General features: G+C 40.1%; 1 protein-coding gene across 2 annotated transcripts in view; it reads right to left on the reverse strand.

Moving 5' to 3' along the window:
- The window catches only part of RSRC1 (arginine and serine rich coiled-coil 1), a 144,136-nt gene that overhangs the window by 98,597 nt on the left and 19,804 nt on the right, over positions 1-25,735 (reverse strand). For both annotated transcript variants that reach the window (XM_065639926.1, XM_065639925.1), the window contains exon 4: positions 10,074-10,244. In XM_065639926.1, the coding sequence (XP_065495998.1) occupies positions 10,074-10,244 (171 nt within the window). The remainder of the gene's footprint in view (positions 1-10,073; positions 10,245-25,735) is intronic.

Genomic DNA, 25,735 nt, shown 5'->3' on the forward strand with positions numbered 1-25,735 from the left:
TGGCAGTTTTAAGGACTGGATAGTTTTGAAAATTTTAAACAGCTTAAAAGAATGTGTGTCTTTGAAGATACTGCCTTCAAATGCATTCCAAAACCTACTTCTGTAAATATGGAGAAATATAATTCCCTCAACATTGTACATTAATTTAGCAGGGAAGCTAATTTAACAAGCATCGCTAACTGACAGTCTGAACCACAGAACTTGAACACAAAATGTATACTTTTCTACTTAGTACAAAAAGTACTTAGGGAGTGAAAATGAAATGGTTATCCAGCGGGTAAAAACTATTAAGTTTTTAAACTCTCTGGTTCTCCGACATCTTCTGCTCAGTCGTGCTCCACACTTACCCACGTGGACTCTGCTGGTTTTTTTACAGCCGTCTGGACCATATGCTGCTGTCTCAGTGTCACAGCCCATTAAATAAATGGCCATCCTTTTTAGTCTTAAAAAGGGATTTTTAGCAAACAAAAAGAAAAACAAGGCCAACACAGCCCAGACGACAAAGGCAACAAATGTAGGTCAAAGACAAGTGACCCTCGAGCTGCTCCGGGCACAGGAACGTCTCTGTCCCTTTCTAGGGAAACTCGTCCTCCTCTTCCCACCCTTGGGCTGACGGACTGGAGGAGAAATCGGCCTCATTTGGCCCCTCGGCTGCTCCTTCTGCTTCCCAACACCGGGACATTTTTTGCCAGCAAAGCTAATTAACTAATTTGTCTAAGCATCCTTAAAATGCTCATATGTACCATCAGTGCCCCGTGTCCTGGACACTCTTATCAATTTTTCTCCTGAGTGTCTGGATGGGAATTAGTCCAAACTATTCAATTCCTTTTGCACGCAAAAATAAGTATTCTGAAAGGGCAAGTTATGAAATCTGTCTGCATACAACCGATCCCACAGAACCACGCGAGTACAAGGTGACTTTTTCAGTTACCTATTAATAGATATTGGGAACCTGCCTGCAATAATATGAGGCATTTATAATATACCATGCTACAAGCATTTTGCTATTTGCAACAATTGCAAAACCACTCCAGGGCACAATCTTCATGGTAGTAACATTTAATAAGTTGTAAAGCTATGAATGAGGACAAAGTATGTGCTATTTATACAGTTCTAGATCAGATTTCTATCAAGAGAACCGATGCGGCAGCATGAAGACCCCGTTCCTGAAAATCTCCAGAGGATGAACAGGTTTCCTGACAAAACCACCAGCTACTTCCACAGTTTGGGGACAAAAACTGCTCCCCAGTGGAGGTTAAAGTGAGCGGCACCCACCTGCTCCTGTCCTCACGGTGGGTGAACGGAGGCTCCATTTCTCTCAAGGCAAAACTGCAAAACCTTGTAACCAGAATAATCCTAAATCAGGCACAAACATTGCTGGAGAAAAAGATAACGAGAGAGAGAAGAAGGTAAAAGCAGTGAAAATAAATCAATAAGCAGAGGGGGGCATTTTGGTTTGCTTTTGTTTCTGGGTAAATAACTCCCTTGCCATGACAAGACATCTCGAAGGTCCTCGCCGGCCCACTCCGCAGGAAATCAAAGCAATCGGCCGGCAGAGATACCCCAGGTCAGATAAAGGGGATTGACTCAGCATAAAATTTTAGAAGCTTATTATCTGCTATTCTTCAAGGAGCTACCAGAATAAATTACTGTAATTAATAAGTACTACCAGCACCTTAAAACTTGATCGTAACAACCTCTCAGCGGTGTGACTTAGCTGTTAGAAAGTTCTCATCATTTAGTCCAGCCATTGAAAATAACAACGCTCAGCTCAAGGACAGATTTTTTTCCCCTCTGACAAAAGAACAAAGAAAACTCTACTACAAGTGCTCAAAGTGTTTTCCAACACGGGACTGAAGTAGTTTGGTTTCAGCACTCAAAACACACTCTCTAATTTTAAATAGATTTTGAAGTTCTACAATTTTTCTACATATGGCCAGAGTCTAATGTTCTTCAACAGGGCATTTTCGCTACGGACACTGTTCATTCCACCGTAGAGAAGGGTCTGTTATAATTTTACTAGAAGCACCTCCTCTAGGATGTTTATAACCCACGAAGCAAAATATGCTGAAGGTTGAAACACAGCATGCAACGTTTCAGCCCAGACCAATTCTTATTTATTATGTTCTGAATCAAAATTTTTTAAAGTATGCTATTTTTTCTTTAGAACTCTTCAACTGCAAAATAAACACAATGTACTTTTGTTATATTGTCCTCATTAGCCTCTTTAAAATAAGTTCTAAAGACAATCCAAATAATTAAAAATAACTCATGAATTAGAGACCCAGAGCAGTGCAGATTAAACGAGCGTTGTAGCACCCTGAACATCAATTTATATTTGCACATTTCTGCTACTTGCTAAATTTATTTTGTCATGTAAGATTTTAAAGAAAAGGTCTTAGAGCGACAAAATCAGGCTCAGTGTGACAAAATCCCATTTGTAAGTGAATAGAGATGATTGAACACAAATACCTTAGGCCAACAACTACAGAGATTATGTTTTGGAACCGGCGTGTGCATAATTGGATCAGATAAACACCCACATGTGACAGATTTCGAGAGCCACCTCTTGTCACCACGGCCGGTATGGGAAGTGATAAGCCACTCGTCCTCCTCATTGTCCGACCGATTACCGAACATGCTGCACCCCGAGGAATTGTCCCCGACCTCAATTTAAGGCTGACGATTGCTGAGTGTGTGTTAGACCTGATGAGCTTCAAGTCCTTAAAAATACGCCCATTTTCCCCTACTTATACCAGTTGGTCTAAGAGAAATATGTTATTTTTCCCAGCCAATGCTGCTTCTTGTGTAACCTCAAACTGCCAGAGAAGGGGAAAACCCTCTGATTGCAGGCTGGAAAGTTTCTTTTACAATGGAAGTGCTTCAAAACAAAAATACTTCACTGGAAGAATGAAATATTCCTTAAGTATGAATAATCAATCATGCCTTACTCTAATATGTTATCAATTAGATATAGTACCTTATCTATTTTTGTCATTAAAAAGGTGGTTTATACTGCGAAGGTTACCCGAGTAATTCCTAATTTTCTCAGCAAATAGTCTTAAAGGCAAGAGTTTATGTTGATATGCACGGAGCTATTAAAAAACTTGGCGTATTAGTCCCTCCTATTAAGTCAGCATTTAATTTACAAACGCTACCCCGGTCCGTCGTTACGGGACCATAATAAACTGTGTTAAAACCAAGTCGAATCAAAACGAAAAAAAGCGTTCGCGTGATCTGTCAAAGCAAAGTTTCTCAGAATCAACAATGTTAAGATATATTTCCTTATTTATTAAAAGCCAAGTTGTTCAGCGTAACCCAGGCCCAAGACGCGCTGGCGGGATCTGCCTCCCAATCAAACATTTACCCTTCGCCACTGGTGAAAGGCAACAACATCTCTTTACAACGCCTCGTCTTTTTCAATAAATTTTGCATGAAAACATGTTACCCAAGCACAAAGTTGCCTGCTGTCACATTGGAAGTACAATAAATGTTTAATGAAAACAACACCACACAGCTTGGTGTCGGACAACAGCGATCACACAGCCCGGCTTTGATCTGAACAGACACTTTAAAGGAGTTCTGAGTGCGCTTTGCACCACAGAACTCCATAACCTATATGCAAATAGGAGCGAATTACCATAAATGACTTCCTACTGCCTGGCGTGGAAAGAGGGGGGGGGAGGAAATAGAAATATGATGAGCTCCAGGAGTGTCTGACTGCTGTCAAACACTGAGGAGTCCAATATTCCCAATTTACTTCTCACATCTCCTGCCAAGCGCCAAAAAGCTCGACGACGGGCGTTTGTCACCCAAGGAGCGTCCGAAGAACCCGCGGGGCACGGCAAATACAGCTGAAAAAGGTGCCCAGGACGGAGCCACCTCGGCAGGTGTTGAAATGCGGGACACGTGGAATGAAAAGGGAAAATCGAAGGCTGCATTTGAAGAACAAACTTTTCAGCTCTGTAATATCTGTCAAAGTATTTGAGAAGCTGTGAAACGGTTGATGCGCAAATGTGGCGATAGCGTTATTAAGCAGCAGAAATTAAAAGGGTGGTCGGGTTTGACGAATGGCACACCACTTTTTTTATAACAACCGAGGCACTGCTCTTAGTTTATTCCATTAAAAACTGCCAAAAAACACTTGAAAAAGTAAACCAAAATTCTCTAAGAAAGCTGGGGTGAAACCCATAAATCAAGTAAAAATTATTTAAAGTTAACAAGTTTTCAGTAGATTTTTTCCCCCCTAATTCAACAATGAACAACAATCCTTATGAAAAGCCTGTCTCAGAATGCCAGAACTTGCATGTTCTTAAGTTAATCAAGACTTCAAACATCAAAATTCAACAGCACACACGTCCAGGTCAATGAAGACATGTATGCAAGTTGTTTTAAAATAAGAGAATTTTAAAAAGCATCAATAAAAGATGAATGTAATGCTTTGATTAGCAAAAAAAAAGGAGTGGAAAAATATTGTGGTGGTATGATTATGTGTATAAGTAAATCAGGACCAAAATCCACCATCACCCGTCCCAGGGACCCACGTGGCCGTTCGAGCAAAGCTCCAAGACTAGACAGTTTTTATATGAATCTTTAATGAAAACTTTTATAGCCCAAATTGAACTAAAAGATATGTCTGCACGGGTCGAATCTGAAACTGGAAAATATCCCTTGTTGGCATTATTGGTGATAATTATAGTCTTGACAATAGTCTTATATGGTATTGAAATATGAGCAATCGCAAATCCTTTTGGGAATAAATTCAAGTATTACATGAAGTCACCGAAAAAAGATACATCTCGTGACTCTAATTTTAATGCTAATAATTTTTACTTGCATTATGCTACAATGTTCTATTTGGTACTGCTATCAGGGAACAGGGAATTATGCCGTTACCGCAACACGAGATGATAGTGTTTTGTGGATCTATATTGCAAAAGAACTTGCAAGTGTATTGAAAAGGGGGGGAATTGAAGAGAAGCTGCCAAATTCATGTACGCTGTGATTAAGTTACAAAAGACGTACCCGTCATTAGCCAATCGACATGACCAATGCTTTCTGACCACCTGCAAAACCAGGGGATATGTCTCAAGTTTTAGATCCTTCTGCACAAGAGGGAGACAGAAGATTAAGTGATACATTGTTTAGAAGCAGAGTGCTTAGTTTATATTTAACTAATAATTAATAGATGTAAGTAAGAAACTAAACAATTACACCTAACATCATCTATTATCTCTTAGTATAGATGTGTGTCAAAATTTTCCAAAATTGTAACACATATGTAATAATTATGTGAATATAAGTAAGACAAGAGCATCTAGTCTGTGGAGCACGGATGGAGATGATCCCCGGAGCTCCCCAGTGCTAATAAAATAAAGAATGCCGCTTAACAGTATCATTGACTCCGCTGTTAGGTTTATTTCTCCGTTTCAGTAGTTGGTGACATGCTGCATATGTCACTCATTATTATTTTTAGAAATACTAAAAATCTGTGGACTTCTCAGATTTAATATACCTTAGAAGAATACTTGTTAGCAATAGTTACTAATGCTGTTACATTTAAATTATTACAGAAAACACCTCATGCCTGTACAAGAGCAAAGCGCAGCCCCGGTACGCTTGTCAAATCAGCTGCCTTACAACATTTCGAAAAAAATACCTCACAATCTACAGTGCATTTTTAGAAGGTCACTAATGTCCAAGACTCGGGATATGTGTAGCTAATACTATATTAGTAATTCATATACCATACGCTAAAGAACAGGTTTCAAACCTGACTGCTGGATGAAGCTTTGGAGCCAAAGACACATGGGAGGGGAAGAAGAGTTGCTCTATCTCATTACAAGCAAATAATTGCTCTTTTCTAGTGAACATGACATATCACTTCTTGAAACAAGTCACAAATGAAGGAAGAAGGAGGAAACAAAATGTGTGTCGGCTGCTGGAAGTCTAAAAGACAGCGGTAAGGAAGTGTCCCATTGGTGCCATAAGTGTATAAAAGAAAAATTACTGTCTGGGCCTGGTTGGAACCCAGCTTTAGTCTTATCCAGGGGAGTGTCAGAATAAAACCACACACGTACATCACATTTGTATGTCAGAAAAAGCATGCTAAGGTTGTTTCACCTTGGGGAGCAACGGAACAGGAGCCCACGTGCAGCCGGAGATCTCAGCAAGGAAATCAGAGCTGAACCTGGAGCCTCTTCCAGCGACACCTTCATGCAGAGTTCAGGTAATAATATGTTGTTGTAACAGGAGAAACCTGTTTTGCTTACCTGTAAGCTTGTCTTATTTAAATACAGTACTTTCAATTAATTAGGATTTGAATGCTAATCCAGACTGTATCCAGCACCTTGTTTTCCCATTTTCCAGAACACTTTTCAATAGGAAGAGAGGATTCTGTAACCAAAACTCTACTGTCATTGGTTCAAATCTTGTTTTTAAACTTAAGTTTCTCTCTAGAAATTAGTGCCATTCAGCTTTACCAACAAGGTTTAAATACATAAATAAAGTCTGATTGCTAGAACGAAGTACATTAGACTTCCAGGAGAATTATCACTAATTTTCCCATAAATAATCAAAATGAAACAGCAAGGGTCTATTGTTAGGACTGCAACTCCCTTCTTGATAAGCCATTAGAAATTAAACCCAACCTGTCCCATTCCTTTGATGCAGAGACAAAACCAAAAATTTAATATAAGAAAATCACTAGACTAAAGCTAGACACCAGATGTCCACTGCACATTATGAAGTTTTGCAGAGTTAACAGAAAAGGATAATGCATCACAAAATCTACATTGGTCCTTGTTTCATCAATTCGATTTTATTTCTAATAAACGAGTAGATATAGTGTTTTCTGTAAAAATTGAACTGTCCTGGGAACAAGAAAGCCAACTACACGTGCACTAATTACAAAGCAGGAGCACTGGTGGAGTTGTAGCAGAAAGTAACGGTCCAAAGCAATAACGCAGTCAGGGGTCACAACTAGAGAACACTATTGTTACTACAGACAGAGAAATAAGATCTAAAATTTGGCCTGGGAGACTGGATAAATAGAAAAGGCTGCAAGGCCAAGCAAGTGCTTTTACTTTGGAAATGCTGGCAAGACTTATTCAGAAAAAGCCACACTGCTTATTGATTTTTATATATATCCTTCCAGGCAATAAAGCTCGATCTCCCATGCACTGCAACAGAAAAACAAAACAATTAAAAAAAAAAGCGGGGGGGGAAACAGAGTCTGAACAACTACTGTGAGATCAGGAGACCAAAGCAGCAAAGCAAACGGGTCAGTTCAGGTCACTTGCAAAATGCAAAGAAAATCAGTAGCACTGTGGTAGTTGAATACAAACTAGTTCAGAACATTTCTTGCTACTTGCTTGTCAGCAGCTTTATTTTGCAAAGAGTTTTCACTGGAAACTAAATAATCCTGATTTTTTAAAGAAATCCATATTTCAGTTTATAAATATTTAGGGTGTGCTGCTGTAGCACAAAACCATTGCAAAGTTTGATAGGCTGCTGTTAGCACCAGGTTTTTTCAGCAAGTACTGTCAGATGCTGTAATGAGCTTCCCAACCCAAATTCAAAGCAGCTGTTACCATGATCTCCCTCTACACAAGTAGTATATTCCTTAAAACACTTCGGATTGTACGAGCAGAAGAGCTGAGCTGTTTTGGTAGGACTGTCACAACGCCTGTCTCTGCGAAACAGCCGACGCTTCTCCACCAGACCACAGCCAACCACACAACACCTTCTAGCTACTGGAAAACAAACAAACAAAAATATATCTAGATGCTTCCCTTGGAAATGAGCATCAAGAGAAAACAAACCGTCCATTGAATCTCCCTGCTGGTGTAAAAAACAAAAATGCCAGAAGCCAACAGCCTGACACAGGCCAAAGGTTCCTGCAGTTTGCATTGTACCATCCTCCCTCCTATACATCCATAGGCTAAGGAAGGACAGGTGAGCTGCCGTGGCTTTTCTTTCCCATACTTTTCACCCCACAAGAAAATAAATGCCTAAGTAAATGATACAGAGGAAGAAAGCTGAGAACTTGGGAGGCTTGAGGAAGCCTGATACAAAAACACAACTAGAAAACATCTTACGTGGCCTCATTTTCCTGGAGGACACACGAGACAAACTACTTAACTCTCTCTGCTCCTACACATACACATTTAGGAAGGAAAACTGCAGGTTCCCGGTTCACTCTTGCTGGGATAACAGAATATTCCAGAGACTTAACTGTGCAGTAATTGCAAATGATAATTGTATCAAAGAGCTCTGTTTTGTATTCAAATACGTTGCTTTGCAAAGCCTCTAACAAACCATAATGTGATGCTGATACGGCGTCAATCTTCAGAGTGACAAATAACTGTAAAGGGAAAAAGCTTCTCAGATCCCTATTCTCAGTACAGATATACTTTGATCGCTATTTGATTAAACTGAAAAACAAGTCACCCCCCCTCAGAAAAGTTTATGAAGCACAGATTACATCATCACCACCCAAGGTATATTTCATTTTGTAGTCTAATAATGCTTCAAGTAAGAAATCCCTGTGCAAACCCTACCTTGAGCTCAGAGGAAAATGGACTGATGATATAACATGTTTCTATTATCAATTTGTACTCTTTGTCCCAACTACCTTGGAAATGACCCAAACAGGGCATTTTGTTTTCAAATTTAGCGTAAGCAATTTTGTAACTTATCAAAATATAAAGATAAATTGCTTCCTTCCAAAAATGTCTGGGCACTTCTGTGTTCTTCCTCCAGCTATCTCGTATTGATCCTTGTTACAGAAGGACATAAAGTCGGGCAGGATGCTAATGGAGCGCTGCTGTACCCTCCAATGTGATTTAAGACGTGCTTCTATACAAAGTCCAGAAAACCTCTCGCACACCAAATGTTATGTGCTCAGTATGGATTCTTTCCCTCCTTTTCTACTTCAATTAAAAAAAAAAAAAATTTGGCTGGAACATCCAGGCTTGTCCTCAAGTCTTCTAAAAGTATCAAAAGATATTTGAACTTCAGGTAAAACGCATCTTGTCAGACACAGTGCAAACATCTCAGATTGCTGAAAACAACCGTGACACAAAGAGACAAATATCCCACATGGTTTAGTAAAATGAGGGAATTATCCCTTAAAATACCTAGAAGACGCCACTCTTAAAGTTCCCAGCAGCCTAAGTAACGTACTGCAAATAAGAAAAAAACCCCACCCAAATAGCTAATCTTGAATATTAACATAATCAATGCTATAACCATGGACAAGCAGGTAATGATATCTGAGAGACTAAATAACTAATACCATCAAGCCATAAAAGCAGGGAGGTAATTGTGAGACACGGCCACAAACGTGGGTGGAAGATGCTGCTCTAGAGATTCACATTCAGGTTTCAGTGGGAACCCAGTGGGAATCCACCCAAGGGAGAGTCGGGAAGCGATACAGCAGTGTCTTCCTTTCTGAAAGCAACCACAGCATCAACAGGGAAAAGATCAACATCGTGGGAAATGCTGCAGGAGATCAAGGTATATAAAGCAGAGGTAATCACAGAAACTGCCTTTTCTGCCTTTTCTCTAAAGACAATCCGAGGCGTTTCAGGCAGCAGTGAGGCTGAGAGCAGGTTTGAAGGGCAGTTCACCCACTACCCAGAGTGGGGGCTGGTGCCAAAACCGTCCTTTGAGCCACAAACGAAGCCCCAAAAAACTTCTGACAATGTGTTATAGCATGGGGGTGGGGGGGGAACTGTAAAAATAGTCTTTGGACTTTCAATAGTCCTCATTTTTCCTTAAATTGGGATTATTATGTATTGGAAAAACATTTACCTTAATCAATTGAAGAAAGCTATGTAACTTATTTGCAAATCAAGGGAAAAAAAGAATTGTAAATTAACCCATCCTTTAGTTTTAGTTTGAAATGTCACATGCCAGAATTTTAACACACTAAGAATCATATTATTCAAAGATTTTAAATAATTTCCACTTCATTTATATGAAATAACAGATACTACAAAGCAAACGTAAAACAACACTAAATTGTTTCCTGTTTTTACTACAGTAATATTGTTTGTCATTTCGCTCACCCAGGCTTCGTGCCACACATCTCCTTTTCTTTTCCTTTGCCCTTCTCTTTTCCCTTTTCCTTGTCTCTGCCTTTCCGCCGCTCTCGTTCACGAGACCCGCTGGGCGTTCTCCTGTGACCGGATCTTTCGCTGCTTCCACTATAAGATCGTTGACGAGCTCTTGAGTGTGATCTACACGAAATCCATAGTATTAAAATTTAGCAGGCTGACATTTTTCACTGCACGTTAGATTTGTTATATCATCCAATTATTTAAAACACATTTTCAAATCATTTAGTAATTTAATAGTTTTAAACAAAAACCCGACGATTTATCAAAAGACAAGTGAAAAAGAAAGCGTTGCTTCTGCTCTGAAGGAAGAATGCGAAAGAAATTAAACCACACTCCCTAGTATTCACCCATTAATGAAGTAATTGGTATTACCAAAGTAATCTTTGGAGCTGTTGGAGAAGGAAAGGAAGGAAACTTTTTCTTGAACATTAAACTTGAAATTCTTAAGATTTTATCAATTTAACTCGGCAAATAACCAAAGAATTTACAGCTACTAAGTGCTTCTATTTACATATCAAATACATTACTACTAATGACAATGTTCCAAAGTAAATAAATAAGTAGAAGTGACACGTCCAAACCGCTGTCTTTAGCCTGCAGAGCTGACACTTGCACACAGCTTCTTAATATTCTTAATATCCAATTCAGATGTGAAACACACTTTGCAGAAAACCTATAAATAGCCCAAGCCTACAGGCCAAATAACGCAAGAAACTGAAGACGGGTGCAAGAGTTTGTGCACAGACGTGGTTCTTGGTCACAGGTTCCTACACGGCTACAGGATCCTCACTTCTCAATCACGTTATCCATTCCTCTCTAATAAATCTATGCTGTTACTGATATACTTGGATGAAAAAAGATCAAGTATTACAATATGACTGTTTCTATATGCATCCAAAGCCACTTTTCATAATTGCTGAATTTCTTTTAGACGATTTTCTAAATTTTAATTTCTAATTTACCACGGATCAATACATCGTTCCTATGGTAGGTGAGTAGCCATAGACAATGAATACTTAGGAAAGCAGCAGTTCAAGTTTGCATTAGTTCCTATTACAACGTACATCATAAAACATCTGAAGGCACCTCATTGAAAAGTTTCATTAAGTCCTGAGAGGGTTGCAGGGCGGGGGGAGGACACTTTTAAAACAGAATAAAATAATTTATTTAGCACCTCTTCGAGTGCAAAACTCCAAAGGCCTTTAAAAGCAAAACCACACACAAAAGATCAGTCCATTTAAAAGGCAACAACTGTTTAATAAGACTCAACAATGAAATAAGCAAAAGAAAATACCACATCCAGATGAAGCTATAAATTACACTTGGGAAGAATGTTGGGATGGAGTCTGGAATCCGTCCAGCGTCCCGGGGCGAACGTTCTATGGCTGCCACCGAGCCCCTCGCACCGGCCCGGAGGTCAGAACCCTGGGTTACGTTTCCTCCAGCAGATGGAACCTCTTGCAACCCAGTATCTCCTATTATCGCTCACACTATTAGCACTAAGACAATAGATCAAATTACCACTTAAGCGCCGTATTACAAACTACAGAACATTTTCTGTTGCAAAAGGGATTTTTATTATGTCATCACAAATTAAAAAGCATCAATCCGTTCTTCAGTCCTCAGGTAGAGGAAGTTTTTCTGGATGCGAGATCTTTCAGTTGGCACAGAAATGCTGGTTTCAGAATCACGCGCAGATCTATAGACCGCTGTCCTACACACGGTCACTATTCAACGGATTTCCCCAAACTCTGCAGGTCAAATGCAAAGCCAGAAACAGTAAAAACAAAACAAAACCAAACAAAACAACCGCCCTGTAGCGACACAAATCACCTTCATTTGATGCAAGGCCTCTCCTTACTTAAGGGTATAGTCCTTCAAACAGAAATAACTAAGGAATCTAAAATATTAATTGCCAGAGAGCTTACTTTCTCAGCTCAAATTTGAACTTAACTTCACATCCACCTTTCACAGGTGCAAATAACAGCAAATTCAGTTCAGATTAGCTGGATGCTCAAATCCTAGATTTCTGTTTGTTCACATTTAAGCAGAACGAATGGCAGGTATAAAATATATACACAGAAAAACAGCTTTTAAAAATTAAAAGTAGACTTGTTGCATCGAATTTGTCATAATGTACTTAAAACAGCATTGACAAACTGAGAAGCGTTTTCTTTACAGAAGCTGTCACTGTTCTTTCATTTGCAAACTTTTGCACTCATTAAATTCATTAGCTTAGAGTGAACCCTAATCATTGTTTATCCTTTGGGTTTTACCGGTATAGAAGATAGCGGATACAGCTTGTCCCTGTCACGCAGGTGAGGCAGGCGGATGACTGTCAACGGGTTATTACAGCCTTAACAAAAACGTGAAGTTCTGCTCCACAGAAGCCACCGCTGCAGGACACGTTAGTTCAGTCTGTCCCTCAATTCTCAGAGCAGTTGATCTGGGCTGCAGACCAGCCCAGAGCACAGATACCGACAATCCAGAATTGGCTTCATGCAGAGAAAACTTCACTTTGGGCAGACTTGTCAGCTCAGGTAACAAGTTCTCACATGTAGAAGGCTCTTCAGGGCAGCTCAGGTGTGAAGTCCGGCTGCGGACACCAGCCCAGCCTGAGGGCAATGCCCCATTTTAGGGCATCTACAGAGGGAACAGTGCAGAAAACGTTGCAAAGTAGGATCATAGAATCATTTTGGTTGGAAAAGCCCCTCAAGATCATGAAGTCCAGCCGTTCCCCCAGCCCCATCACTGCCCCATGTCCCTGAGAACCTCATCTCCATCCGTCCAACCCCTCCAGGGATGGTGACTCCAGCACTGCCCTGGGCAGCCTGTTCCAATGCCCCACAGCCCTTTGGGGAAGAAATTGTTCCCCAGATCCAACCTCAACCTCCCCTGGCGCAACTTGAGGCCGTTTCCTCTGCTCCTGGCGCTTGTTCCTGGGGAGCAGAGCCCGACCCCCCCTGGCTCCAAGCTCCTTTCAGGCAGGTCAGAGATCAGAAGGTCTCCCCTCAGCTCCTGTTCTCCAGCTGAACCCCCAGCTCCCTCAGCTGCTCCATCACACTTGCTCCAGCACCTCAAGGTCTTTTTTGTTGTGAGGGGCCCAAAACTGCCCCCAGGATTGGAGGTTTTGCCTCCCCAGTGCCCAGCACAGGACGGTCACTGCCCTGGGCCTGCTGGCCACACCAGTGCCAATACAACCCAGGATGCTGGTGGCTTTTTTGGCCACTGCTGCAGATCTAGTCTATCCCGCTGCCCTTGAGTCAACGTGCAGAGCCTGTCCTGCACATCATTCTCCAGAAGCGAAGCTGCACACAAGGTTCATCCGCAGCCCAGGAGTGCAGGGGTGCAGCCAGGCCCCAAAACACCAACTCTTTAGACTCAGCTCAGTAAAGCCCGGCCACCCTGACCCATGACGATCCGCACACAGACACAGCCTGACCTCCTCCAAACAGGAATTGTCTGGGTCTTCTATCATTGTACGAGTTCTTTACAAATATTTCTTTTTTTATTATTTTCCCTTGATGCTCCAGAGCTACAGCCTTCCCAAATAAAACCAACTCTGCTTAAGTTAATTGTATTTACTTGCATTGATTACAAACAGGATTTGTAAAGCACAAATAAAGCAACACAACTCAAAAAATACAGAAAGATGTACTAACCCCAGTCACAAATGGGGTGAAACAAATAAGGAAAACTGAGGAAAAAGAGAAAAGAAACAGTCTAATGTTCACGCTCCCCTCAATTCCTGAATGCTAGCAAAGTTTACATTCTGTCAATCATTTTAAAACCAGGGTAACTATTGTGTTTCTAATGTCGTACAGCGATGATTACTCTTGAAAAATCTTACCTTGTATTAACTTTTCTCCTTCATAATCTATCCTCAGCTATAGTAACAGAGGACTATTACAAAAAACCACTAGGCGACGACAACAGTTTTCTTAACGAATTTAAGCTGAATCTCAACTCTTGTTTAAGTCTTCTGCTAGTCTGAAGAAATCTTAGGGATTTCTCACACAAGTAGAGAGGCATGAAAAATTGAAAATACATTTGCCTAACTATATTAAGCAACAGCTTAGTGTATATGAGTTAAGACACATTATGTAGTTTTAGCACATTTTGAAGAAACAAGGGAAGCACAGAGACTAAATGCTTAAAACCAACCATCTTTGCAGGATAATTCTCTAGAACAATTTCATCTTACGGGATAAAGTCAGTCCTGCCAGCAGTACTTCTAAAACTGACTCGGAATTAACAGGAAGGCAGCAATAAACCATTTAAGTAGTGCTGAGCTTAAGCAGGTAAGACCATGATCTTCTTGATCTCTGCTGGTGCCACGACACCAGACAAGCACTGGAGCGTGCAGGGACAAGCAGGAACCGCAAAATACTTAGGAAAATAAAAAAGCAATGGGTTTTGCCTACAAACAGGTTTTTCCCTGCGTTCAAAAACCAAAATATGAGCCGAGGCTTCTTTCTCCCCAAACTGAAAAGCTTAAGGAAGGGACTGGCCAAAAGAATAAGCAGAGACTCACCTAACCTTTAAAAAAAAGGCGTAAGACATAATCTTAAGGGGAGAAAAAAAGGCAAGCATTTTTAACAGGAGAAGGAAAATGAGATTATTAATTCAACAAAGTTAAGAAAACTTAAATTAAGCTAAAGAGATTAGGCTCATAGCAAGAAGGAAGCGAAAGGTATGCAGCTTCATATACCGAGCGGCCAAAAATATGTATTCGGAAAGTAAAGAAGTTATACCCCAACATTTTTAAGAAATACAAAGAAGGAAAAGCACGGTTTCCCACGAAGCACAGGAAAGAACGCGCTGTGTTCGTGTCCAGGTGGAGGCCACTGCCCACAGGTAACGGTGCCAGGACCCGCAGCGCCCTCAGTGCCACAGGACCTCGCCGTTCTAATACGGTACTTGTCTATTTTCTTTGCCTAAAACCCCCAAATCCTAAAATATCTGTTTTAAGAACAGTTCACGCAAACTTCCGTAAGGCCTATATTAAATCCAGTGCACACATTAGGCTCTTGGCAGTGGAAGATAATTTCATACAGTGAAAATTAAACTCTACTAAATTTGCTGCTCGGTGTACAACAAGCTACAGCACATTGCCACTTGTAGCATGAACTGATCCACCTGTACATTATTATGAATTACTATTAAAATATCTTGCAATACAAACAGAACAGGAAATAAAGATGTAACTTTTTGAGCTACAAGAAGTCACCTGTGCCAAGAACTCATCGGTAAACAAGAACAGAAGTCCACAGATAACATTTTTCTATTTATTCCTGTTCAGAAATAAAACCAATCGTGATTATTCCTATGAAAGCAAGTCCCAAAGTGTTCAAATTATGGAATATTGGAGGAACAAGGAGCACGCAGCCCTTCCCCCAAAGCGCACGGCAAACACCCACCCACCAAGGCAAAGGTTAAGTCATTTAGTCAAGTTCAAAGATCTTCAAAGAGTTCTTAGATCCAGATAAGCCCATATGTTACCAAAATTCTGTGAAAAGCTATTACTTTCCAATCTGCTTTTCATGTCCAAGTTGCAGAACACACAGATGCTTTGGCATCACTCGGTCTCCCTAAATTCTCACCCCAGATAATCAAGGCTCACCAATAACTTTCCTATCGAAAATCCTAAGAAATGTCTTTATTCCATCAACACTTAGTCCACTTGTAAAAATTGAAAGTATCCATAAAAGCCCATTCAGTTACTGCACAATAAGTGTTAATTTGCTAATTTCTTCACAGGTAATCAATTAAAATGTAAAATATTGGATAAAATTAGTTGCACTAAATTTAACAGCTGCTCCATAAGCATAATTAGTTTCACAAGGGCCATATGTATTCTGAACAGAGACAGAGTTGAAACAAATAAGCAGATTTTAAAACAAGTTTGAGGAAATCTGCATTTAATTAGCAGGTGGGCACTACAACTGCATAATGTTTTTATACATTTATATTTATGAAGTGACAGAAGATCTAAAGGCTTTTTAAAATGGCGTTTATTGTTTGAATGGGAACTGTTTTGCTGCATGCTAAAGTGATTTAAATCCTTATAGCTCTGCTTTGAAAAAATCATAAATGGTGAAAGAAAACATGTGGAAAACTGTAAAACTAGAAAGAATTTGCGACAAAAAGCAGATACACATACCATAACCAAAAGGAAACTACACTTAATTAAATGTACACTACATCTGGAATATCAGCCTAATAAAACGTGAAACTATTAATTTTCATTGTTCTAAAGGAAATGAGGTCAGTGTCGTTTAGTATTTCCCCAATTATATTGCACTAAAGCATTGAACTATATCTTATAGGCACAATCTAATCTTTTCAAAACACTACAATTTGAAAACAGTCACTAAGGCAGACTTTTTTAACTGGAAGGGGGAATCAGAACGCAAATACAAGACAGCTCAAACGAGAAAACGAGCGTTCTTGCAGTGAAGGTCAGGTTTTGAAAAAGCAAGTGACTTTATGTGGAGCCAGCGATCGCAAGTCCTTCCCCAGCATTCTGCTCCATCCCTCTCCGCTGACACAACCCTTATGAGATCATTATTAACGCAATAGCCACAAACGAAACCAAACAAATTCATGCCTCTTTAATACTTCAGCAATAAATCAAAAGTCTGGGGAAAAACAATGAAACACAACTGGATCGCATCAAGCCTGGATATTCACATGGATGATAAAGAGAGAGTGCAAATGCACAACTAATTGCAGCAAAACGACACGTTCTCTTTCAAAGCATATTAAGAGAAAGCTGCTTGTTTAACTCAACATCACTAACAGGAAAAAAAATCACGGTACAAGTTCTTGGGGAAGGTAAAATCATTTCAAGCATCAACTGCACTTGTTCAGAGTGTAGAAATTATTAATACTATATATTTATTTAATGAGAATACGGCTACCTCTATAAAACATTTCAGTTTGCAATTTTAGAATGCGTGCATTTGAGGAAGTTAAATATAGATAATCCGTATGACAATATGGTTGGTTTATTTATTGTTAAATGTAAGGCAAGTGAAAACAAAAGCAGGCAGTAGTCAGCTTCCCAGTCTGAAATGAGAGTGCGGCGACAAGGAAAAAGAAATTATTCCAAGCCAGTTTAGACACTTGATAAGTGACAAAATAGGGGGGTATTAACGATAGTAACAATGTCATCCACAGAGCCAGGGAAACGCAAGATGAAATACAAGCAGTAACGGGGACAATCAAGAACACGCTTTGCAAAACTGAGACAGTGGGTTCGCCAGATACGGGCACCAACTTCGTTCGATAATAACCAGTTCTCCACCTATACATTAATTACATAATCAAACGTTTGAGGAAACAATACTCAAAGCTGTAATTCAAAAAAAAGGTAGTTAATGAAAACTAGGGCTGAACAGTCCATAAATGCAGCCAGAAGACCAGAGAAGCCACTACCTTTGGCCAGGTTTATCCTGGAGCAGCCTGTTTGGTCCAAATCTCCAGCCAACAGCTGCTGCTCTGCCTCTTCTCCCTCCCAAAGAGGATCCGAGTGCTGCCTTTGCCACAACACCTTGACTCTCCTACCAAGAGTATCCTTGGAGTAGCTGAAAGGTTGAAGCTCCAGAGCCGAGCGTACGGCGGATCTCCGGTTGAGAGATCCGGCATCACCGCCACGCTGCTGGAAAACCTACAGATCGAACCGGGGAAAAGAGCTGACTGCAGAAATACATCAAGTTTACTTAAGCTGAGCTTTTGTGTCAGCAGCCCTTTGCTCAGAGACTTGCTTCTCGCGGAGTTGGGGCAGATCTCCTTACCTAAGGAATGAGTGATAAGAGAAGCTGACTACGACCCAACCATGCCTTCCAACCCTAACTATTCTATGATTCTAAATCATAGATTGAACAGCTGCTATTTAAGCATGGAGATAAATAATTTTTTGTTGATGTGCCTTTCCAAAATGTCTAAGAAAGCTCCTTATGCCGACCTGTGCACAACCATCGCTTTCTCCCTTCACCCATGGCTCACCTGAGGAGCATTTCCTTGTGTGCACGAGTGAAATCTGCTGGAGATGGCCAGATGCACATCGCAGATCCCTATGGAAGTATAACACATACACTAACTGCTGCGTTATTGGATACACATTACTTTTGCATTGGGCACGGAAAACCATCGACGCTATTTTTCAAGAGGCTTTTCCATGCAGAGGCAGGACAGTGGGAGCAGGGGTGGCCCCAGGTGGGGTGATGAATTGTGCTGGCCGGGTTGGGGAGGGCGGCTGCCAGCAGCTCCCACCGACCCCCTGGAACTGGGAACCACTCCACTCCACCAGCCACGGCCGAGGGATTCTCTCCCCTCTTCACCCCTTTAGCTCACACCGAGGTCACTGATTGCCCTCGACACCACTGGTCCAAAGGAGCTGAGGATCTTTGGCCTCATCTTCACTAGGGGGAAACACGTTGCATCATTCGTTTCCCTCGTTCATCTGCGTGAAGACTCTGAACTGCCTCTCGTCACTACGATTTCACCTTAAATTAGGACTGTCAGTTTGAGAACACATCTGCTTTTACATGAAGTGAATTTCTCTCAGATCTCTCTTTTCCTACAGACTGCCTCAAAAATTGAGTCACCATCCCGGGAGGGGTTTGAAAGACACGGAGATGAGGTTCTCAGGGACATGGTTTAGAGGTGGACGTGGCAATGTTGAGTTGAACTCAATGATTTTAAAGGTCTTTTCCTACCAAAATGATTCTATGATTCATGTAGCCATCTCATGACTGAGCAGAAAAAACCCCTATAATTTAGTTGCAATGACCTTTAGGTAATAAAATAACAAAGAAACAGAAGTTATGACACTGTCCTGGCTGCTAAATAAACTAAGAAAAAAGCCACTCCTCTGGTTCCCCATCCTTTCTCATCCAAAGCAGTTCTAGCAGTCTCAAAAGTTCTAGGGCATAAAAACACATACACCTACACAAACGTATGCAGCTGAATATACACTATGTATTAATTTCTATAGAAAACCAAATTTAAGGTTAATAAGAGAAGTAATTGTTATTCCAGTAATCTGTTAACAAACCAAAAAAGCTCAGATTAGTTGAGACTATCCAGCTTGTCTTCTGCTCGTCCAAGAGTTTCGAAGCCACTCAAGCCCAGGGTGAGGCCAAAGCCCAAGAGCCACTGCTTGGGCTGAAGGAAAAGCAACCAGGGCAGTGTGGAACTTCTGTTCCTTTTGATCATCTCACCCTGCAGAAAAGACATTTTAGATCTTTTTCACATTCTTAAAAAAAAAATAATAATAATGGCAAAACTTGAATTCTAGGTGAATAAATAAGGTAACATTCTATTAGCAAGTAAATTCATCAGGCCTTTATTTCATCAGGCAGTTATTTTCCTCGTGATACAGCTGGAATTTATTTTAAAAACAAGGGCCCAGCTTACTTTCAGGACTCTCAATAAATACACCAAATTATTTGTTTCTACATCATGCGGGCATTAGTGACTCTGCATCTGCTGTGACAGGAAGATCTGGATGTATCACACAGCAATGAAACAAGGTCAAATTCATTTTCCAGATGGAATCACTATCCAGGTAATTATTTGTTGTAAATTTGACAACACCTCTGATATTATGTTAAGAAGTTAAGGAACATAAATGTGAGATTTCAAGGTTGAATTTTTCAGTTCCCTGGAGCCTCCGAGTTCAAATTAGTTGCAGGTAAGTGCTATTCTTGCGTCTCTCTTTGACAAGACCACTGGTTTATTTTTTGTGATTGTAAAACACCTAAGAATGAGGCTTTAATCACAGTTCAAGCTTAAAGATGCTATAATATTTAAGTGTACTTAAATCCACAAAGAGATACTAGACAGCTGAGTGGAAATACCTAAACAGATGCTTGAAATCAACTGACACCCTGGGACACTAACTGTTCTCATAACTTGAAAAAACCAACAAACCCAGAGCACTACAGCACCGTCGTTGTCACCACAAGGCACTGAAACCAGAAGGCAGCACCAGCACGGATCCAAAACGGAACCAACAGAAAATAAAACATCTCGGCATTTCTCATTCTTCAACGCTGCAGCGAGTTGCACTACCATCTAAAAAGCCAAAGAACCTGCTTAAAGACAAGATTAAAGCATATGCTTGTCCTCAGAAACAAATACCTCATATAGATTCCCAAACCCCAACTCTAACAACTAATTAAAAACTTCAAGGAAGGAGCAGGAAAGAAACTCTGGAAATTTCTCTTAGTATTCCAAAGGAAGTGTTTTCATCATGGAACCTGCGACTGTTACATAAAATATTGTAAAATAAAACATACCCAAAAGAGAAACAACAAAATCTGAATTGTTTAAAAAAAAAATACATAAAGCAACAAAACTACTTATTATACCTCAAACTGTATTATGACTGTTATGATCAATTGATGACACTGATCCCAAAGTAATTGATCTTATTCCCCATTTAAATGGGTAACAAAGATCAATTACAACATGATTTCTACATACCTATGCCTTTGTTGAAGTAAGACTCTTAAGTTTTACCACGGAATTCTCTTCTAAACTTCGTTTTTTGTTTCAAACATAAATAACAAAACCTCACAAAGCCACAGCAAAATCGTGAAATAATTACAGCCCAGCATTGCGTGGCCCTCCCGGATCTGCAAGAAGCCTCTGACAGCAGCTATTAAATTCTCTACTACTCCCATCTCGAATTTTGAAACCTGAAGGCAAGAATTAATGTGTAAACTGTATTATTTCCATCAGTGAGAATATTACCAAAATGATGCAGTTAAGCTAACTCCCAAACTAAAACACTGTATAATTGTGTCCCTCAAAACCCTCAATAAATCCCTCCCCAGCAGCTACATCGTGACTCCCAGAATATTAACACCACGACAAGGGAGCTGGAAGGGAGGGAATTGGACCATAGTGAGATTTCGGAACCAAAAGGTGCAACATATATTAACAATATATTAATAGTCAGCACGGAAAACTTGCCTGCCAGCTCTCTGCCACCTCCGAGTGCCCCTTCAGTGGTCCCCGGTGTCATTGTGCCCGCAGTGACACCAGGAGCTGCTGCCAGACAGTTTTTTACCCTCGGGTATTTTTCACGCCTCTCCAATTTTGTTTTTTGCCCCGTTTCCTGCCACTAATCAAACTACTAAGTCTTTGGAGCTGAAATTCTATTTAAATACTCATGGACAGCACAGGCAGCACACCAAGGGCTTGATCCCTGCCTGGCACTTCCCTGGTGTAAGGAACGTAAGAGTACATTGAATAACCACAGGCAATCGAGGTATTCCCAGTCCTCAGATGAGATGATATCATCTCTAACCATCTATCGTACTCACAGTTGTAACGTACTAGAAACTTGGTAATTCTGGTTACGAAGCTTCGGTTTCATAAGATGCACCAATCTCGTGATGGTATCAGCTTACTGCAAGGTATCTTCTGAAATAAGGTCAAGACTTCGTTGTATTATTTAGATAATTCGATCTTTTTAATTTAGCTGAAGCATGGGAATACTCCATAATTCAGATACTTTACCACAGTCCTCAGAAAAGCTTTCATCAGAACACTCCAGAGCCAACTTTATCCTGTTGCCTGAGTGGCAACATTCAGACTTTTAACGCTGAGGGTGAGTAATAATGCACCCCGAAAAACCCAAATTATCACTTCTCTAAGTAAGGGGCTCTTAGACTCAAGATCAGAGTTGCCATCTAATGCAAGTAAAATTTTTAACAAGTAAATTTAACAGTAGACTGGAATAATGAAAAAGAGGACCCTTATGCTCCAATTTCATAGTTAAAATTCTTGGTGTGAAAGACTTCAGGAAGAACAACCACCTGACTTGGAATAAATAACAGAGAATAAACAGACAATAATCTAAACTGAAGGCTTGCTTGAAATTCACCCACGTTTCCCATTTCTCAGATTCCTTCTTTGCTGTTCCAGCAGCTGTTGGCTGCCTCCCCATGAAAAATAAGACACAAAGCAATGTCACGAACAAAAAACATATAAATTCTCGGTATATTCACATTTTTGAAGGAATGGACAGGTTTGGTTTTTCTTTTTTAACAAAAAAAAAAGCCTTTCAGCTTTTGACAGACAAACAAATGAAGCAAAAGATTCAGGGCAAGAAGAGCATTAACACCTTTTGTTTGGTCTACCACTCATTTGTTCTATCATTTATTTGCTAGTGGTAGCATATAGCACAACACTCAGAATGGAGCTTCAGAAGCAGCAGTGGGTAATAACAGCATTTGGCCATTTTCAACTCATTTTCAGAGGGGCAACAAACCAAACCAACCAAGAGTTATTTAACATTCCCCAGTTCAAACCTTAAGGAAAACAAAATTATATTGACTCCTCAACAAGTCTACCCGAGAGGACAGCTCGGCCTTAGGGGTCTCCAGCCAAGACAAAGCAAAGGGAAATGGTTGAAATAAAGTACATGAAAGAGTTCACAAAAGATTGACAGCTTCTAATTCACAGAAATTACATTTTCTTAGTCAAAAATGAGATAGAAATGTATAAACTACGTGTCAATGAAAACAGCTCAGTCACACTTTCATAGAATCCAAGAATGGTTGGGGTTGGAAGGACCTGCCCAGCTCCCCCAGTGCCCCCCTGCCATGAGCAGGGACATCTGCACCAGCTCAGGTTGCTCAGAGCCCCGTCCAGCCTGGCCTGGGATGTCTCCAGGGATGGTTCAGCCACCACCTCTCTGGCCAACCTGGGCCAGGCTCTCACCACCCTCAGGGCCAACAACTCCTTCCTCATGTCGGCCTGAATCTCCCCTCTTTTAGTTTAAAACCATCACCGCTTGTCCTATCGCAACAGGCCCTGCTCAAAAGTCCGTCCCCATCTTCTCCCTCCCGTCTTCAGAGACGGGGACATCCGGACAGGGACAGACTTCATAGAGCCATGGGCTCCACTCAGAACCCCAAAGTCAACACAAACCAGAGAGTGAGATTTGGTACTTGCATAAATGGATGCTTAACGCTCTCACTGTAAATAGTTCTATAACATGACAGCGATTCTGATGTGATTCCCTTTGCACGGCGATCCCGCAAAGAAAAATATACACATCAGTAGTTGCAGTTGTGACTAACACCAGAATTTCCGACACAAGCCATCAGAAAGTTCGAAGGCAGATTAAAACTGCTGTTCCATTCTAAAATGTATTTCCTAGTAACAGTTTTGATAATCTACAGAGCAGCATTTCCATTACCACGTATTTGATGGGACTTCACAAAGTAAAATTCCTAATGAGTTTCAATAAGAAAAGCTATTTGTATTTTCTGCAGTGTTTTCTGTCTTTTGTTTACAAAAGTGATCTCTTCTCAAAGATTACCATTATAAAAGTCTCAAAATTAAAACTTCTTTTTTTGAATTGAACAAATTCTGCAGCTTTCCTTAAGGACTAGTTTATATTTTAGTTTATGCTACCACAATTCACTCGCTTTAACCCCGATCTGTTATTTGAACTAATATTTCATGAATAAATCACATTTTTTTGCTTTTTAAATGAATAACTACTTTCAACCAATCTTACACTTCAACCGTAATCGGAACAATGATTTTCTTCAACTTATGTCTTAATATTAAACTACTAGAACCACATTTTTTGTAGCAAAAATGGCAAAGCTGACCTTTATTTTATTAGCCTACAATTTGCTCACCAGTGTTTTCTTAAGCTATATGAATGGTTTATGTACGTTGACAACATCCCACAGATGGTTATGATTATGTTCAACAGGACAACGCGCTCATTGAAAACTTTCACAGACGCTTACCTAATGGGATGTCACATTAAATCTGACAGAGTCAGATAAAATAACTACATCCTAATTAGAACAGCTCAAAAAGGTCATTTTCCAATGATATCCACAACATTTCTGACGTAATTATTGACAGAACCAGCGCACTGACATTCACATAAGAATGAGTTTTTAAACAAATGTGATTATGACGAGGTTTTCTTCTGCCGGAGGATGTCCTTGAGCTGTCGGCATCTTGGAGGTAGATGTCTCCAACTCCAAAACTCGGGGAAACACCAGTGTTCAATTCAACTCCTACTCGCTTCCCCTCTAACTGCTTAATGACTCATTCCTCCGAGATACCCTTAAAAGCCCTAAAATGTTGTCCTTGGGTAGAAACTTTCCCTCGGCAATCAGTCGGGAGCAAATTAGAGGATGGTGTCGAAACGTCGCGCGGTGTTTAAGCGAACAAATGAATGAAGAAAGGTGGGATATCGGAACATATGCCGCCGCACTGAAGTCGCTAAAAGGGTCTGTTGGAAGAATATTTGGTTTCCAGTGAAGCTAATATGCTGTAAGAAGGGCCAGTGATGAAAGAATACCCAGTCATATGGAAATCCAAATATAGTGACAGACACAATTATTTTACTAATTGCTAATGAATACAGTCAAGTGGCTTCAAAAAGCCAAACTTTGCTTGGACTACTTCAGGTTTCGACCTCTGCATGAGCAAATGCGTTTCAAACCGAAGCCCACCAAAATTGATTAACGGCGCCAGCCAAGGCCAGCGTGTAGTGGAAGCTTTTTTCCATCTATCACATGGCCCCAAGGATAGTTAAATGAACCTTAAAATGGCTACAAACAGCTCAATGACTACACAGACTCCTGCCAATTAGAAATAATTAGGCAGTCATTTTGGTGGTAAGTCTTTTTAAGTGCATACATAATGATGCAATGATGCTTATTAGCGATCTCATATGAGCTCCGCTCAAACAGCCTGGAATAATTATGCAACTATCACAAAGCCTTGCACATCTCTGTACTTCACCTTAATGCATTTAAAAATCCACTTCATTACCTCCAGTAATTAATCCTCCATTAATTGCAGGAAAAGCCCAGTTTACCGTGCTTCGTTTCTAATTATCTTATAAATAGTTATGGTTCTAATTAATGTGTTCATTAAACTGAATATCTTTCTCAAAGCCACGCTCAGAGCAAAGGTTCCGCTTTTGAGAGAAAAAGCCTAACTAGCCATAAGGTGAGGCCATTTTGGTTGTATTTGCTTTTATTTTAGTATATTCAACCTCCTAATTGGCATTTAAAATCTAATTTGGAAGAACTTCAAGAAGACTATATAGCAGAAAAATAGGAAAAGGATTTTTTTTTTCTTTACCCATTCTCCAATCAAGAAGCTTCAAGCTTTAACAGGAAAACTTTTAGCATATCTTTTTGATACAGACTGCTAACAGATTTTGAGTGCTATGCCACACATTAATTTAAATTCTATTACCATTTAGCTTACCCCTGCATGTTTCTTTATAAGAGAGGCAAAATCTATAGAAGAAAACCAGATATCTAACAGTATATGCACCATTATTAAAAAAAACAAAACACACACATACTACTGCCCTTGCTTTCACTTCTAGGATATAAGTCGGTGATACAGAATTACAAAAAAAATAATTTTTTAAAAAAAAATCAGTTATTCAAAAGCTGAGCATAATGTAACTCTATAAAGTCAATGAGTTTTTTCAGTTTCCTTCACTGGGAGTTGATATAATCCTATGAAAACTGCAACTGAAGAATATTTTACAATAATATTTATGGATGAGGAAACTCCACGTTGAAAGCGCATGTTTC

The sequence above is a fragment of the Caloenas nicobarica genome, chromosome 8 (genome assembly GCF_036013445.1).
Source record: "Caloenas nicobarica isolate bCalNic1 chromosome 8, bCalNic1.hap1, whole genome shotgun sequence".
NCBI lineage: Eukaryota > Metazoa > Chordata > Aves > Columbiformes > Columbidae > Caloenas > Caloenas nicobarica.